The sequence below is a fragment of the Carcharhinus amblyrhynchos genome, chromosome 9, assembly GCF_965287045.1.
Source record: "Carcharhinus amblyrhynchos chromosome 9, sCarAmb.v2.hapA, whole genome shotgun sequence".
In the NCBI taxonomy this organism is placed as follows: Eukaryota; Metazoa; Chordata; class Chondrichthyes; order Carcharhiniformes; family Carcharhinidae; genus Carcharhinus; species Carcharhinus amblyrhynchos.
In genome coordinates, this window is record NC_137332.1 from 54208943 (window position 1) to 54225154 (window position 16212).

The 16212-nt window shown below is 41.0% G+C and overlaps 1 protein-coding gene across 1 annotated transcript in view; it reads left to right on the forward strand.

The window, feature by feature from the left end:
- The window catches only part of kifap3a (kinesin-associated protein 3a), a 224633-nt gene that overhangs the window by 137804 nt on the left and 70617 nt on the right, over positions 1 to 16212 (forward strand). The window contains exons 16-17 of the mRNA XM_080195689.1: positions 9488 to 9586; positions 12465 to 12550. Of these exons, the coding sequence (XP_080051815.1) occupies positions 9488 to 9586; positions 12465 to 12550 (185 nt within the window). The remainder of the gene's footprint in view (positions 1 to 9487; positions 9587 to 12464; positions 12551 to 16212) is intronic.

The window sequence follows — 16212 nt, forward strand, 5'->3', positions numbered from 1 at the left end:
TGTGGATAACCAGGGAAATTGAGGATCTGATTAAAAAGAAAAGAGGCGTATGTTAGGTCCAGGCAACTGAAAACAGATGGAGCTCTTGAGGAATATAGAGAGAGTAGGAAAGAACTCAAACGGGGAGTTAGAAGGGCAGAAAGAGGTCACAAAATGTTCTTGGCAAACAGGATTAAGGAGAATCCTAAGGCATTTTATTCACATGTTACGAACGAAAGAGTCGTCGGGGAAAAAAAATCGGACCTTTCAGGAACAAAGGAGGGGAATTATGCTTCGAACCCAAGGGAATAGGGGAGATCCAAATGAATACTTTGCATCAGTATTCACAAAGGAGAGGGACTTGTTGACTGGGAGTGTCTCAGAGGAAGTGTTGACCCATCAGAGAGAATCTCCATTACAAGGGAGGAAGTGTTAGGTTTTTTAGGGAACGTTAAAACTGACAAATCCCCAGGGCCTGATGGCATCTATCCTAGACTGCTCAGGGAGACGAGATGAAATTGCTGGGCCTCTGACGGAAATCTTTATCTCTTCACTGGACACCAGGTGAGGTCCCTGAGGATTGGGGGATAGCGAATATGGTACTGTTATTTAAGGGAGCAGGGATAACCCAGATAATTATAGGCCGGTGAGCTTGACGTCCGTGGTAGGGAAGTTGTTGGAGAGGATTCTTAAGAGATAAGATGTATGCGCATTTAGAACAGAACAATCTCATTAGTGACAGACAGCATGGCTTTGTGAGAGGGAGGTCGTGCCCTACAAATTTGGTGGAGTTTTTTGAGGAGGTGACAAAAACGGTTGACGAAGGAAGGGCCGTGGATGTCATCTATATGGATTTCAGTAAGGTGTTTGACAAAGTCCCTCATGGCAGGTTGGTTAAGAAGGTTAAGGCTCATGGGATACAAGGAGAGGTGGCTAGATGAGTAGAGAACTGGCTTGGCCACAGGAGACAGAGGGTAGCAGTCGAAGGGTCTTTTTCCAGCTGGAGGTCTGTGACCAGTGGTGTTCCGCAGGGCTCTGTACTGGGACCTCTGTGATATATGTAGATGATGTGGAAGAAGGTGTAACTGGTGTCATCAGCAAGTTTGCAGATGACACGACGATGGCTGGACTTGCGGATAGCTATGAACATTGTCAAACCATACAGCAGGATATAGATAGGCTGGAAAATTGGGCGGAGAAATGGCAGATGGAATTTAATCCAGATAAATGCAAGATGATGCATTTTGGAAAAACTAATGTAGGAGGGAGCTATACAATAAATGGCAGGACTATCAAGAGTATAGAAACACAGAGGGACCTAGGTATGCAAGTCCACAAATTCCTGAAGGTGGCAGCACAGGTGGAGAAGGTGAAGAAGGCATATGGTATGCTTGCCTTTATAGGATGGGGTATAGAGTATAAAAGCTGGAGTCTGATGTTACGGCTGTATAGAACGCTGGTTAGGCCACATTTGGAGTACTGCGTCCAGTTCTGGTCGCCGCACTACCAGAAGGACATGGAGGCTTTAGAGAGAGTGCAGAGAAGGTTACCAGGACATTGCCTGGTATGGAGGGTCTTAGCTATGAGGAGAGATTGGGTGGACTGGGGTTGTTCTCCCTGGAAAGGCGGAGAATGAGGGGAAACCTAATAGAGGTGTACAAAATTATGAAGGGTATAGATAGGGTGAATAGTGGGAAGCTTTATCCCAGGTCGGAGGTGATGATCACGAGGGGTCACAGGCTCAAGGTGAGAGGGGCGAGGTATAACTCCAAAACAGAGGGATTTTTTTACGCAGAGGGTGGTGGGAGCCTGGAATGCACTGCCAAGTAGGGTGGTGGAGGCAGACATACTGGCATCGTTTAAGAATTACCTGGATAGTCACATGAGCAGCCTGGGAATGGAGGGATACAAACGAATGTCTAGTTGGACCAATGAGCGGCACAGGCTTGGAGGGTCAAAGGGCCTTTTTCCTGTGCTGTACTGTTCTTTGTTCTTGTTGCAGCTGTGTAAGGGGCTGGTGAGGCCACACCTGGAGTACTGTGTACAGTTTTAGTCTCCTTACTTGAGAAAGGATATACTGGCACTGGAGGAGGTGCAGAGGAGATACAGTAGGTTGATTCTGGAGTTGAGAGGGTTGGCTTATGAGGAGAGACTGAGTAGACTGGGGCTATACTCATTGGAATTCAGAAGAACAAGAGGAGATCTTATAGAAACATGAGATTATGAAGGGAATAGATAAGATAGAAGCAGGGAAGGTACTTCCACTGGCGGGTGAAATGAGAACTAGGGGACATAGCCTCAAAATAAAGGGAAGCAGATTTAGGACTGAGTGAGGAATTTCTTCACGCAAAGGGTTGCAGATCTATGGAATTCTCTGCCCAGTGAAGCAGCTGAGGCTGCCTTATTGTTTTTAAGGCAAGGATAGATAAATTTTTGAACAGTAAAGGAATTAAGGGTTATGGTGAGTGGGTGGAAAGTGGAGCTGAGTCCACGAATGGTGGAGCAGGCTTGAGGAGCCTACTCTTGCTCCTAGTTATGTTCTTACGTTCTTTACAAACTTCTGGACTGAATATTAAATTCAACAACTTCAGAGCTTGAACTCGCTCCTCCACCTCCACTCCATTTCGTTTTATTTAATTTCTTTTTTTCATCTTGTTGATATTCTTTATATTCTTATTTTTATTTTTCCACTTCTAACATCTCACTTTCTATTTTGTTTCACCCTTTCCCCCACTACTCTAGGGCCATCTGCCACATTCCTACACACTACACCTTTGTTCTGCCATTTACACTTTCCAATCTCTTAATGGATGTGATTAGCACCATTCCTAGCCTTAATCATCACCATTTACATCCCCTTTGTCTTTTTGTGTATGCCATCCATATCAATTATAGCCCACATCCTTCCCTCACCCTTACAGTATAAATTTTGTCTTATTTTCCTTGCCTTCAGCTCTGACAAAGGGTCTTCCTGACTCGAAATGTTGTCTCTGTTCTCTTTTTGAGTACAAAAATGTAAGACATTTTATGATGTCGACATTTCACTTCAGTGAGATCATGAAATAGCTGTGACTGAAGATGTATAATGATGTGATTGTTTCCTCCTCTTTATGCTCAATTCTGTTAAACTGACTGGCAGCCAAAATAAACTTCTTGTGATCTCACCAAGATGCTTTGAAGTTTCCTATGATTTCATGTTTCCTTAAAATATTAGATAATTAAAGTGTCAGATTTTAATTCTAGTATGTTTTCAATGCTCACAAAATAACATTCAGATATTTCAGTGATTCTGACTATGATAATGTAAGTCTTGGCACATTTGCTACTGGAGAAAAGATGTGTAAACTTCTACTCTCAATTCTCATTTTCTCTGATTCCCAAAGATCACCAAGCACACCCTCAATAGTTCAATATTTATTAAAGGACAGCTTGGGTTACATTGACCGCCAACTAGCTAGGAAGTCCTAGATGTTTGAATTTGGCTCCCATATTCTGACCAAGTAATTGGGTATGTTAACATTTGCATAACCATTACCTCCTCACTTGCCACCTCAGAAATTGGAGACTACATAGAAGATTATACATGAAAAAATTAGTCCCTTCTTACTAAATAATTAGAGATAGGCTGATCATGAAATTACAAACTACATTTCTTCACTAACTTTATAGTAACTAGCACTATTTAAATGATACAATTATTTAGCAGATGTTGGATGAGGTTTTTGTGGAAATCGGCAAAGGCTGATAGTAGGCGGCAAAGTGACGTTTTAATTTTAAAATTCTCATACTTGTTTTTTTCAAATTCCTTCCTGGTCTTGACTCTCCTCCCTCCCTTTCTCTGTAATATCCTCCAGGATTTCTAATCCTCAGAGATCTCTGCATTCCTGCAATTCTGGCATCTCATGTATCCCTGATTTTAGTCATGAGAATTATAACCAGGAGCAGGAGTAGGCAATTTAGCCCATCAAACTTGCTCTGCCATTTAATATGATCATGGTTGATCTAATCTCGGCCTCATCTCCATTTTCCTGCCCCTTCACTATAGCCCTTCAAAATTTTATTAATTAAAAATCTGTCCATCTCTTCTATAAATTTACTCAATGTCCTTGCATCACCACTGGGGTAGTGAATTCCACAGACTCACGACCCATTGAGAGAAATCGTTTCTCCTGATCTCCGTTTTAAATTTGCCACCCCTTATCGTGAAACTATAACCTCTTGTTCTAGATTACCCTACAAGAGGAAACATTATCTCCATGTCTACTTTGTCTTTTCCCCTTATACCTTGTATATCTTGTGATAATACTGTGCAATTGATATATTTTATGTTTCTGTAGAATGTTTAAAGCTCTTTTTTTCTACAGTGAGTCAGTATGTCAAATACTAGGAAAGAAAGATAATTACTCATTTCAGCCATGTAGTGTTTACTAAGACAAGACTAAAGGACTGTTTTTTGTAAATGGTGATTTCCTTTGGATTTTTTATTAAAGGAATTGAATTTTTGTTTTAGGTATACAGGGTCATATGATATGGTTAATGGGAAGACCCAGGTTACTAGCAGAGAAACAGCTTTCTGTTTCAGCTTAGAGTTTAGTTGCTGGCAACATTGTTTAAAGTCATAAGCCTATATTCTGCTCTCTCTGCAGAGCTTCTCTGACAGCTGCAAAATGTTCTACGCTCATTTAGGTCACGTATGCCCAGGTTTGCTAACTATATTTAAAGTGAGGTTTAAAGTCTATAGGAAGAATGCTGCATATTTGGAACCGAGTTAGAAATTAGAGTTATTTCTTTTCATGTTTAGAGATTGTTCAGCTGTTGAGTTGAACTGCTTGATTTTGTTAGCGTTATGCTTAGACCATGTTGTGAATAAAGCTTGTTTTGATATAAGATCCCTAATCTGTCAGTGAAATTAATCCTGGAGCAAAGCATCCTTTGTTCATATTTATGCCAAAATTAAAAAAATGTTGGGGTTGAATCTGGCTTCAAACATAGTGTGGGGCTCTTATCCAAGACTCTAACTTCAAGTAGATCTCCTCTCATTCTTCTAAACTCCAGGGAGTATAGGCCTAAACTGCCCAATCTCTCTCCTTAAGACAAACTGTCTTAACTGCCTCACCTCCTGGAATCAATCTAGTGAATCTCCTCTGAACTGACTCCAATGCAACATCCCTCCACAAATAAGGGGACCAAAACTGTACACATTTTGTAAGTGCGGTCTCACATCGCTTTGTACAGTAGCAGCAATACTTCCCTACTTTTATATTCTGTTCCTTTAGCAATAAATGCCAAGATTCCATTTGCCTTCCTGATTACCTGCTGTACCTGCATACTAGTTTTCTGTGATTCATGCATGAGGACACTCAAATCCCTCTGCACCAAAGCACTCTGAGGTTTCTCTCCATTTAGATAACTTGCCTTTGTATTTTTCCTACCAAAGTGGATAACCTCACACTTGCCCAAGTTAAACTCCATCTGCCAAATTTTGCCCATTCACTTAACCTATCCATATCCATTTGTAAATTTCATATTTCATTATCGCAACTTCTATTTTGGTGTCATCTGCAAATTTGGCTGTGGTACCTATTATTTCTGCATCCAAGTCTTTGATAAAGATTGTAAATAGCTGGGACCTGAGGACCACACCCTGTGGCACCCCACTAGTTAGATCCAGCCAACCACAGCAAGACCTATTTATCTGTTTTCTGTTGGTTAGCCAATCCTCTATCCAAACAATAAATAACCCCTTATTCCATGTAAACTAAGCTTGTGAATGAACTTTTTGTGTGGCAGTTTATCAAATGCCTTCTGGAAGTCCACATATATTGCATCTACAGGATCCCAATTATCCATCTTGTTTGTTCATCTTTGAAGAACATAAGCAAATTAGCCAAACATGATTTATCCTTCGTAAAACTATGCTGATTCTGATGGATTGCATTTTGTCTTTCTGAATGTCCTGTTATTATTTCCTTAATGATGGACTCTAACAATTTCCTGATGACAGATGTTAAACTAGTTGGCCGATAGTTTCCCACGTTTTGTCTCTCTAGCTTTTTGAATAAGGGCATTATATTAGCATTTCTCCAATTCACCAGAATCTTTCCCACATCCAGGGAATTTTGGAATATTGTAACCAATGGATTCACTATCTCCAATGCCATTTCTTTTAAGACCCTAGGACGGAGGCCATCAAGCCCTGAGGATTTGCATGCCTTCAATCCCACTGCTTTGTTAGTGCTTTTTCTGTAGTGATGATGATCATTCTAAGTTAATCCCTTTCTATAGAACATAGAACGTAGAACACTACAGCACAAACAGGCCCTTCGGCCCACGAATTGTGCCGATCACATCAACACCTACCAACCTACAGACCTATCTATAACCCTCAATCTCATTAAACCCCATATACTCATCCAGAAGTCTTTTAAAAGACCCCAGCGAGTTCGCCTCCACCACCACTGACGGCAGCCAATTCCATTCACTCACCACCCTCTGAGTGAAAAACTTACCCCTAACATCACTTCTGAACCTCCCTCCCCGCACCTTAAATCTGTGTCCTCTCGTAGCAACCATTTCAACCTGGGGAAATAGCCTCTGAGAGTCCACCCTATCTATTCCTCTCAACATTTTGTAAACTTCTATCAGGTCGCCTCTCAACCTTCATCTCTCCAGGGAAAAGAGTCCCAGCTCCCTCAACCTAACTTCATAAGGCATGCCTCCCAGTCCAGGCAACATCCTTGTAAATCTCCTCTGTACCCTCTCAATAGCTTCTACATCTTTCCTATAGTGAGGCGACCAGAACTGCGCACAATACTCTAAATGAGGCCTGACAAGGGTCTTATAAAGTTGCAGCATTACCTCCCGACTCCTAAACTCAATCCCTCGATTAATGAAGGCCAGTACACCATACGCCGCCTTGACCACCTCCTCCACCTGCGAGGCCGATTTAAGAGTCCTGTGGACCCGGACCCCAAGATCCTTCTGCTCTTCAACACTACTCAGACTTCTGCCCTTGATAGTGTACTCGTTCATCCCGTTGGTTCTGCCAAAATGGACGACTACACATTTATCTGCGTTGAAGTCCATCTGCCACTTCTCCGCCCAGTCCTGCATCCTATCTATGTCCTACACTTCTGCATTTTTGTTATGACTGGGAAGCTACTTGTGTTCTGTATCATGAAAACTGAAGCAAAATGCTGACTTAGCATATCAGCCACTTCTGCATTTTCTGCTGTTAACTCCCCAGCCTGATCTTCTAAGAGACCAACATTCAGTTTAGCTATTCTCTTCCCTTTTATTTACTTATAGATGCATTTGCTATCTGTTTTTGTGTCTTGTGCTACTTTTCTTTCATAATTTACCTTTGCGCTTTTTAATACTTTTTAGTGACCCTTTAATTTTTAAAAGCTTCCCAAGCTTCCAGTGTGCTATTGGCTTTTGCAATACGATATGCCTTAGGTTTGGTTTTTATGTTATCCTCAAGTTCCTTAATTAGTCATGGAAATCTTTCCTTCCTCTTACTACTTTTTTTTCTTCTCTGGAATATATTTTGGATGGGAGGACTTGAATATCTCCTTAAATATCTGCCACTGTTTATTAACTGCCCTATCTCTTTGTCTCTTCCTGTCCAGTCCACTAAGGTCAAACCTGTCCTCATCCCCATATAACTTCCATTGTTATCATAGAATCATAGAAATCATAGAAACCCTACTGTGTAGGAGGAGGTCATTTGCCCCATTAAGCTGCACCGACAACAATCCCAGTTATCCACGTAACCCAATGTATTTACCCTGTTAATCCCCCGACACTAAGGTGCTATTTATCTTGGCCAACCCACCTAACCCGCACATCTTTGGACTGAGGGGGGAAACCAGACCACCTGGGGGAAACCCATATAGACACGAGGAGAATGTGTAACTAAACAGACTGTGACCCGAGGCTGGAATTGAATCTGGGTCCCTGCTGCTGTGAGGCAGCAGTTCTAACCACTATACTATCGTGCTTCCCCTGTGCTACTGTGCCGTTAACTCCAAAATGCTAATGTCGGGCTCCAGTTTTTCGCCCTCGAGCATGTATGATTGCTCAAGAGGATCCTTAACTATGAGATCATTTATTAGCCCTACTTCATTATGTAATACCAGATCTAGAATAGCCTGCTCCCTGGTTGGGTCAATCACATATTGCTCCCAAAAATAATCTCTAATACATTCAACAAGCTCTCCCTCGAGGCTACCCTGGCCAAGTTGATTATTCCAGTCAATGTAAATTTTAAAATCACCCATAATTATTATTGTACCTTTTTTACAAGCCCACTATTCCTTGGCAGACATGAGATCCTAAGCTTAGGAATTCTCTCCCTACACTTCTTTAAAATAGCTTTAAAGCCACCTGTCAGACTGAGTTTTTGGTTATCTTTCATATAATCCCTTTATGTGATTGGTGTCAGTTTTATTTAATAATGCACTTGCGAAGCATCTTGGAATGTTTCACTATAAATTTTAAATTGTTATTGTAAATCACATATGGATATCCTGGAGGAGTTATATTTGGCCCTTTTATTTCTAACCAACATACTGCTCCTTGACAATGTCATCTGAAAACACAACATCAATACTGATGGCAATCAGCTTATCTCATCACCATCTCTCTTGGTTGCCCTGCACTAGCCTAACATATTCAGATGAGGAAACATTCCATAGAACTAAATATTTGGAAGCCTGAAGTCTTTGATTCCTGTCATAAACTCCCTAGCCATCTGTTTTTCCCTCTTGCTGGCAATTGTCAGAGCCTCAGCTATGTTGTGCTTGTGTTTGACCACAAGATGAATTTCTGACCACAAATCCAATCCACCACTAAGACTGCCGACTCGTACCTCTGTAATATCACTTGATTTCACCCCTATCTCATCTCATCTGCTGCTGCAAACAAATCCCCCCTTCATTATCTCTACACTTGACTATTCCAGTGCTGTCTTGGCTAACTTCCTGACTTGCACCTTTGATAAAATTATGTGCTCATCCAAAACTTTGCTGTCATATATTAACTCATCCAAAACCCCTACATTTGTTGTACTACATAGGCACCGAGTCTGAAAATGGCATTAAAATTCTCATTTTTATTTTCAGATTCCTCCTTGGCTGTTTCTTTGTAACCTGTTCATATTGTATGCACCTTCAAAGCATAATAATTTTGGCATGTTGTGCGTCCCTGATTTCAATCACTCCTCATTGATGAACATGTTTTCAGCTGCCTTGGCCTGTAGCTCTGGCATTCCCTCCCAAATCCTCCCTGTCTTTGTACCTTCTTTAAGATGTTCCTTAAAATATACTTCATTGAACAACCGTTTGGTCATCTGTTCTGATCGATACTTCTATGGCATAATATCAACATTCTTATTGGTAACATTCTTGTTATATGCCCTTGGCATTTCAGTACATTGAAGGCACTATATAAATGTTAGTTGTTATGTGAATCTCCTTTCATTGTATGTTTCTGCTCTTTCCCATAGCAAAACAAGAGGATGATGAGTTTGTTTGCCAGATTGTGTACGTATTTTACCAAATGGTTTTCCACCAGGCTACCAGAGATGTGATTATAAAGGAAACACGTATCCTTTTTGAATGACATTTTTTTCTCCTTTCTGTTTAGTGCTTAGGTCAACTTGATTCAGAAGAGAAAAGTGCTTGGTTGAACAATTAAACTTGTTCAAATATTCTGCAATATTTTGGCATTTTAGGTCAACATGGATCAAAAACTTGAGCTGATTTCAGTATCCTGTTGATGTTTAAAGACAAAAATCTGTAAAAGTTAATAGTGTATATTTTAAAGTTAATTTCTTACAGATGAATATGTAATAATGATGTACAGGCTGCATATGGAATTAATTAATGTACAGGCCAAATACTGCATTTACAGAGTGACTGAAAATGATTATTTTGTGTAATTGTTCATTTGTAATTCATAATGCATTTTGGCAACTTTACCCGCTGAAAAGTGTGTTGAAGTCATTGAATGAGATGAGCGGTGATGAATTAGACAGCTCTGTTCCTCTCATTTTACCTACTTGGACTGCTTTTGCACCAAAGAATGCTGGAGATTTTTTTTTTGATGAGCTGTTTGTTATTTAGTCCTGATTTATACTGTGGATATTAATATTGACTGTTTGTATTTTAATATGATGAATTCTTTAGAATCTTTAAAAGAAGGGAGAGATGGTTTTGTGAAGATTTGGTAAATGAAATTGTTTGACAGCTACTAAACCTCCAAGTCCACTCACATTGTTGGCGCACCATTTGATAGTGACTTATTGGGGAAATCCTAATAGTTTTCAAACTTGAAAGGCATATTTGATCTCTGATTGAAAACATGAACTTTCAACTACGTGAATAGACAAGGAAGCACTAAGTAAAACAACATAACATAAGAAATAGGAGCAGGAGTAGGCCATCTAACCCCTCGAGCCTGCCCTGCCATTCAGTAAGATCATGGCTGATCTGATAGTGGTTCAGTTCCACTTGCCTGCCTGCTCCCCATAACCCTTAATTCTCTTATTGGTCAAAAATCAATCTATCTGTGACTTAAAATAAGGACAGACTTAATATTCTGAAAGAGGGCATCCATGAGCTCCATGGGCAAACCTTTGCAAAACTGTACATTCCAGGTTCTTCAGTGTGATGGCCTAATACATTCCTTATTCCTTGATCACGTTCAGACCCGGAGACCAATCCTGGTTCAATTTGGTTTACAGCAGAAACAACAGCCACACTTTCGAAATACTGATTCACTGAAATTACTGAGGATTACCAACATGACAAATATTAATTTCAGTATGCTACAAACAGCTAAGTAATCCCACAAATCGGTCAGTGCAAATCTGTCCTAGGCCTATGAAATCCATTCCTTTGTTCAATTTCCCATCCATGCTGCCATATTTTCATTGATAACTGTGTTTTAATTTTATTTACCTTTGCAAACTACTGCACCATCTGAAACCTGCCCTTTGCTCCAGTCCTTGAAAATTCATGCCCATTTTTCCCAGAACTGCCAGGTTTGAACCCCTTGAACCAAGTTTCTGCCCTATCGTCGTAACAGATTGTCTCTTATCAAAGTCAAAAATGACACATTTTGTGACTGACAAAGAACTGTACTCCCTTCTTGTCTTTCTCAACTTGTCTGCAACCTTGATTACACCATCTATCTCCAAAGACCCTCCATCATGCTCAACTGGTTGGAGTGCACTCATCAGGTTTCATCCTTACCCATGTAATTGTAGCTGGAGAAACACCTGCACTGTCGTCTCTTCCTACTCATACACTTTTATCTCTGGTGTCTCCCAGGGAGCTCTCCTTGGCCTGCCCGTATTTCTCATGTATGTGATAATTCTCAGTCAAATCATCCAAAAACATGTAGAGAGACAAGATTTTTAATCAATAGAGAATTAGTGGTTATGGTGGGAAAGTAGAGTTGAGGATTATCTTATCAAATCAGTCATGATCTCATTGAATAGCAGAGCAGACTTGATGGACCAAATGGCCTACTTAAGCTCCTACGTTTTCTGGTCTTATGAAAATTTCTGCATTATACTAATGACAGCCCAGTCTATCTCACCCCATTTCTCTTGACCTGTCCCCTGTCTTCAAATTGCCAGACTGCTTGTCCAGCATCTAGCATTGATCAGAAATTTCCTCCATTTAATAATTGGGAAAACCAAAACTATTGTATTTGGTCCTAGCTACAAACTTTGCTCCCTAACCATCAATTCTGTCCATCACCATGGCAACTGCTTTGGCCTGAATCAGACTGTTTCCAACCTTGGTGTCAGTTTTGTCACAATAGTGAGCTCCCAACCATGCATGCCATCAGTAAGACTGCCTATTTTCTTCTCCGTAACATCACCTGACTCTGCCCTGCCTCAGTGCATCTGCTGTTGAAGCCCTCATTTGTATCATTGTTACCTCTGGGTATGACTGTTCCATTGCACTTCTGGCTGATGTCCTGTATTTTAACATCTGTAAACTTGAGGGCATTCAAATCTCTGTAACCTTTGTTTTAACATGCACCAAATCTCATTCACCCATTACCTCATATTCACTGACCTGTACTGGCTCCTGGTTAAGCAATGCCTTGATTTTAAAGTTCTGTTCTACAATTTCATATCTGTCTAGGATTTGGCTCGCCTGTATCTCTAATTTTCTCCATCCCCATGATCCTCTGAGATTCTGTACTCCTCTAATACTTGCCTCTTGAGCATTGCTGATTAGTTGTTTAGTCATTGGTACCTGTGCCTTCAGCTGTCTGTGTCTGAAACTGGAATTCCTTCTGTGGTCCGTTGTCATACTTTGTTTTGTGTGTCTGTCAAGTGCTGTGTGACATTACTTTAAAGATGCTATTTTGAAACAAGTTTTTAATGTGCAGCCTGTAAAAACTCTTATTTCTAAAGGCATACTTGACTGGACTGTTGCTTCTCCTTAATATGCTGTTCATAGAGGCGCCAGCATACTTGATTGACCTGATGCATGATAAAAATGCAGAGATACGGAAAGTGTGCGACAATACATTGGATATTATTGCGGTAAGGAAAAAATGTTGAATCTGCAGTTATCTTACAACTTTTTTCTTGACCCATATCAAAATGGGAAGCAATTGAAGAAATGTGTAAAATGGAACAAAACATGGATTCTTTCAGAGTCATAGTCATTTACAACAGAGGCCATTCAACCATGAAATAGCATCTGAGAATCCACCCTATCTATACCTCTCAACATTTTATAAACCTCTATCAGGTCGCCTCTCAACCTCCTTCTCTCCAGGGAGAACAGACCTAGCTCCCTCAACTTATCTTCATAAGGCATGCCTTCCAATCCAGGCAACATCCTTGTAAATCTCCTCTGCACCCTCTCAATAGCTTGCACATCCTTCCTGTAGTGAGGCGACCAGAACTGTGCACAGTACTCCAAGTGGGGTCTGACAAGGGTCTTATAAAGTTGCAGCATTACCTCCCGACTCCTAAACTCAATCCCTCGATTAATGAAGGCCAGTACACCATACACCACCTTGACCACATCCTCCACCTGTGCGGCCGATTTAAGAGTCCTGTGGACCCAGACCCCAAGGTCCTTCTGCTCCTCAACACTGCTAAGACTCCTACCCTTGATATTGCACTCCTTCATCCCATTGGACCTGTCAAAATGGGCCACTACACATTTATCCGCGTTGAAGTCCATCTGCCACTTCTCCGCCCAGTCTTGCATCCTATCTATGTTACACTGCAACTTCTGACATCCCTCCAGACTATCCACAACACCACCAACCTTTGTGTCACATTGTTTGACATCTGGCACTAGATGAACAGCAATTTCCTTCAATTCTTTCAGTCCCCACCTCAGCTTGATTCCTAGATACCTACGCAATCCTTTTCCATGGCAATGGTCTAAGACTGGACCAGAAAGTTTGCAACCTTGCTGTTATAAATAACATCAAGAGGAGTTCGACCACGTGGTTATGCTGTCATCAAGGCAGCTAACCTCCAACTCCTTAATATTACTTGAATCCAATCCTGCTTGAGTACATCTGCTGCGAGTCCTTATCCATGCCTTTGTTACTTCTAGACTTAATTATTCCAACTGAGTATCAGCTGTGGCTCTCTGTCCCCTGAGTCACAAACATTTGGGTTCAAGTCCCACTCCAGGACTGAGATTTTCCGTTCCCATTAGCTTAGGGTAGGTTCAGCAATGAGAGAGGAGAATATCGTAAGGAGGCCAAAGTCATGATTTACATTGGCATGAAAATTTGCGCGTTGTCTCCTTCCCTGTCCAACATGGGCCGCATTTCCAGGTGATCAATGCCGGAAATTTTATTTGAATACATTTGCACCTTTATCCTGTCCATGTGCTGGAATCCATCCATGGCAGTGTGATGTCTGAACAGTGCAAATGACAACTGGCTTCAAGCGTCATGCGCCTGGTGAGTACCCTTCCACGGGGAGCTTGGAGATGAGGTGAGTGTAGCGATCATGAAGCAGCTCTGCATATTAAAGCGGCTGAATCAGGGTGACTGGGCTCTGATGTGGGGGTTACCAGGCGTGACCAGCCTTTACTGATTTTTGGAAAATCTCACCACAAGTATTGAGTACAGAATATCAAGGCTGATATTCCAGTGCAGTACCGAGAGAGCGCTGCACTGACAAGTGCGGTCTTTCAGATGAGATGTGAAGCCGAGACCCCTGCCTGCTCAAGTGAATGTAAAAGATCACATGGCATTACATTATTTAAGGGAGGTATTCCTGTTCTGACGACCAATATTTGGCCTCCAATCAACATCACAAAAAACAGATTATCTGGTCTTTATTACATTTGTTGTGTTTCTGATATTACAGTAGAAACCACACTTCAAAGTAGTTCATTGGCTGATTCAGTGCTCTTCTAGGTGGTCTCCCATCTTCTAAATAAATGAGTTCATCTAAAATTCTGCTGTCTGTCATAACTTGCACAAAGTCCTGTTCACCCTATGCTCACTGACTTCCATCTCGAAACATCTTAATTTTAAGATTCTTGTCCTTGTCTTCAAACCACCCCCACCCCCAGCACCACCACCACCACCAATAATTCCACTCTATTTTATCCCACAATCCACTTGAGATGTCTGCTTTCTCCAATTCTTGCCTTTTAGAAACCATAGAGAGCCATAGAAAATTACAGCTGAGAAACAGGCCTTTTGGCCCTTGTCTGTGCCGAACCATTTTTTTGCCTAATCCCACTGACCTGCACTTTGGACCATATCCCTCCACACCCCTCTCATCCATGAACCCGTCCAAGTTTTTCTTAAATGTTAAAAGTGACCCCGCATTTACCACTTTATCCGGCAGCTCATTCCACACTCCCACCACTCTCTGCGGGAAGAAGACCCCCCCCCCCTAATATTCCCTTTAAACTTCTCTCCTTTCACCCTTAACCCATGCTCTCTGGTTTTTTTTCTCCTCTAGCCTCAGTGGAAAAAGCCTGCTTGCATTCACTCTATCTATACCCATCAAAATCTTATACACCTCGAACAAATCTCCCCTCATTCTCCTACCCTCCAGGGAATCAAGTCCTAACCTATTCAGTCTCTCTTTGTAACTCAGCTTCTGAAGTCCCGGCAACATACTATTTATCCATTCATGCATCCCCCATTTTAATCATTCCACCACCAGCAGTCTCATCTTTAGCTGTTTATGCTCCCTTCCTAAAACTTTCCCCTCTCAACTGTTGCCTGCTCCTTTAGGACACTCCTTAAAATCTGCTCCTGACCAAGCTGTTGGTTATCTGACCTAATACCACCTACCTGTGGCTCAGTGTCAAATATTGTTTGATCATGTTCTTCTGGAGTACTTTGGGACTTGAATGTTTTACTATATCAGAAGTGCTGTATGCATGTAGGTTAGTGGTTGTAAATTGGCATTGAAGATGATAGACAAGCGAGCTTGATGCATTTGGTCTAGTTTATATACCAATATTAGCTGTTGATATCCAGTAAAAATAATGAGCAATTATTATTTTTTGGACATGACAGGGTTCATTCTGTAAGTAATATTAAGTTTGTTTTTAATGGATTTCTTACCTGGTCAAAAATAATCTTATGCTTAAATCATTTACATTCATAAAATACTCTGGATTATTTTGTTGCTTACTTTCTTCTACATTACACAAATGTCTGAGTGGATAAATGCAGTATACAGCCTTGCAGCTAGGAAGGTTCTATAAGGTTAATCCCTAGTCTGATCTGAGTTAGTGCTGCAACAGAAAGTGAAATACAGTTGACTACAGCCTTTCTAGGCTATTGAGGTTAAAAGTCTTCCAGAGTTCCTGATCCTGGCTCTTAATACGCATCTATAAATAGTGCATCTCTTATGTTGGTGAGGAGTGGGCAAGTTGGCCATAATTACTATCCTCCCATACCACTTCTCCACACCTAAGTTTAAATATTAAATTTTAAAAGTTTGCAAAGCTTTACTTAAAGAATGCTAACCTGGGCAACATACCAGAAAGCTGTGAGCATTCTTGGAATTGTAGCCAGCAATAGTGTTTGTCTTTTGGAGAACACAAGAAGTATGGATACCGTTGGTTCTTAACAATAATCTGTTGAAGGATTGCCAGAATATCTTTGCAATTATGCCATTAAAATAATGGAAACAAATCTAAAGCAGATCCAATCTGGTGCTCTAGAGGAGAAGGTCAGAAAAGGAAAGAGCACATTATG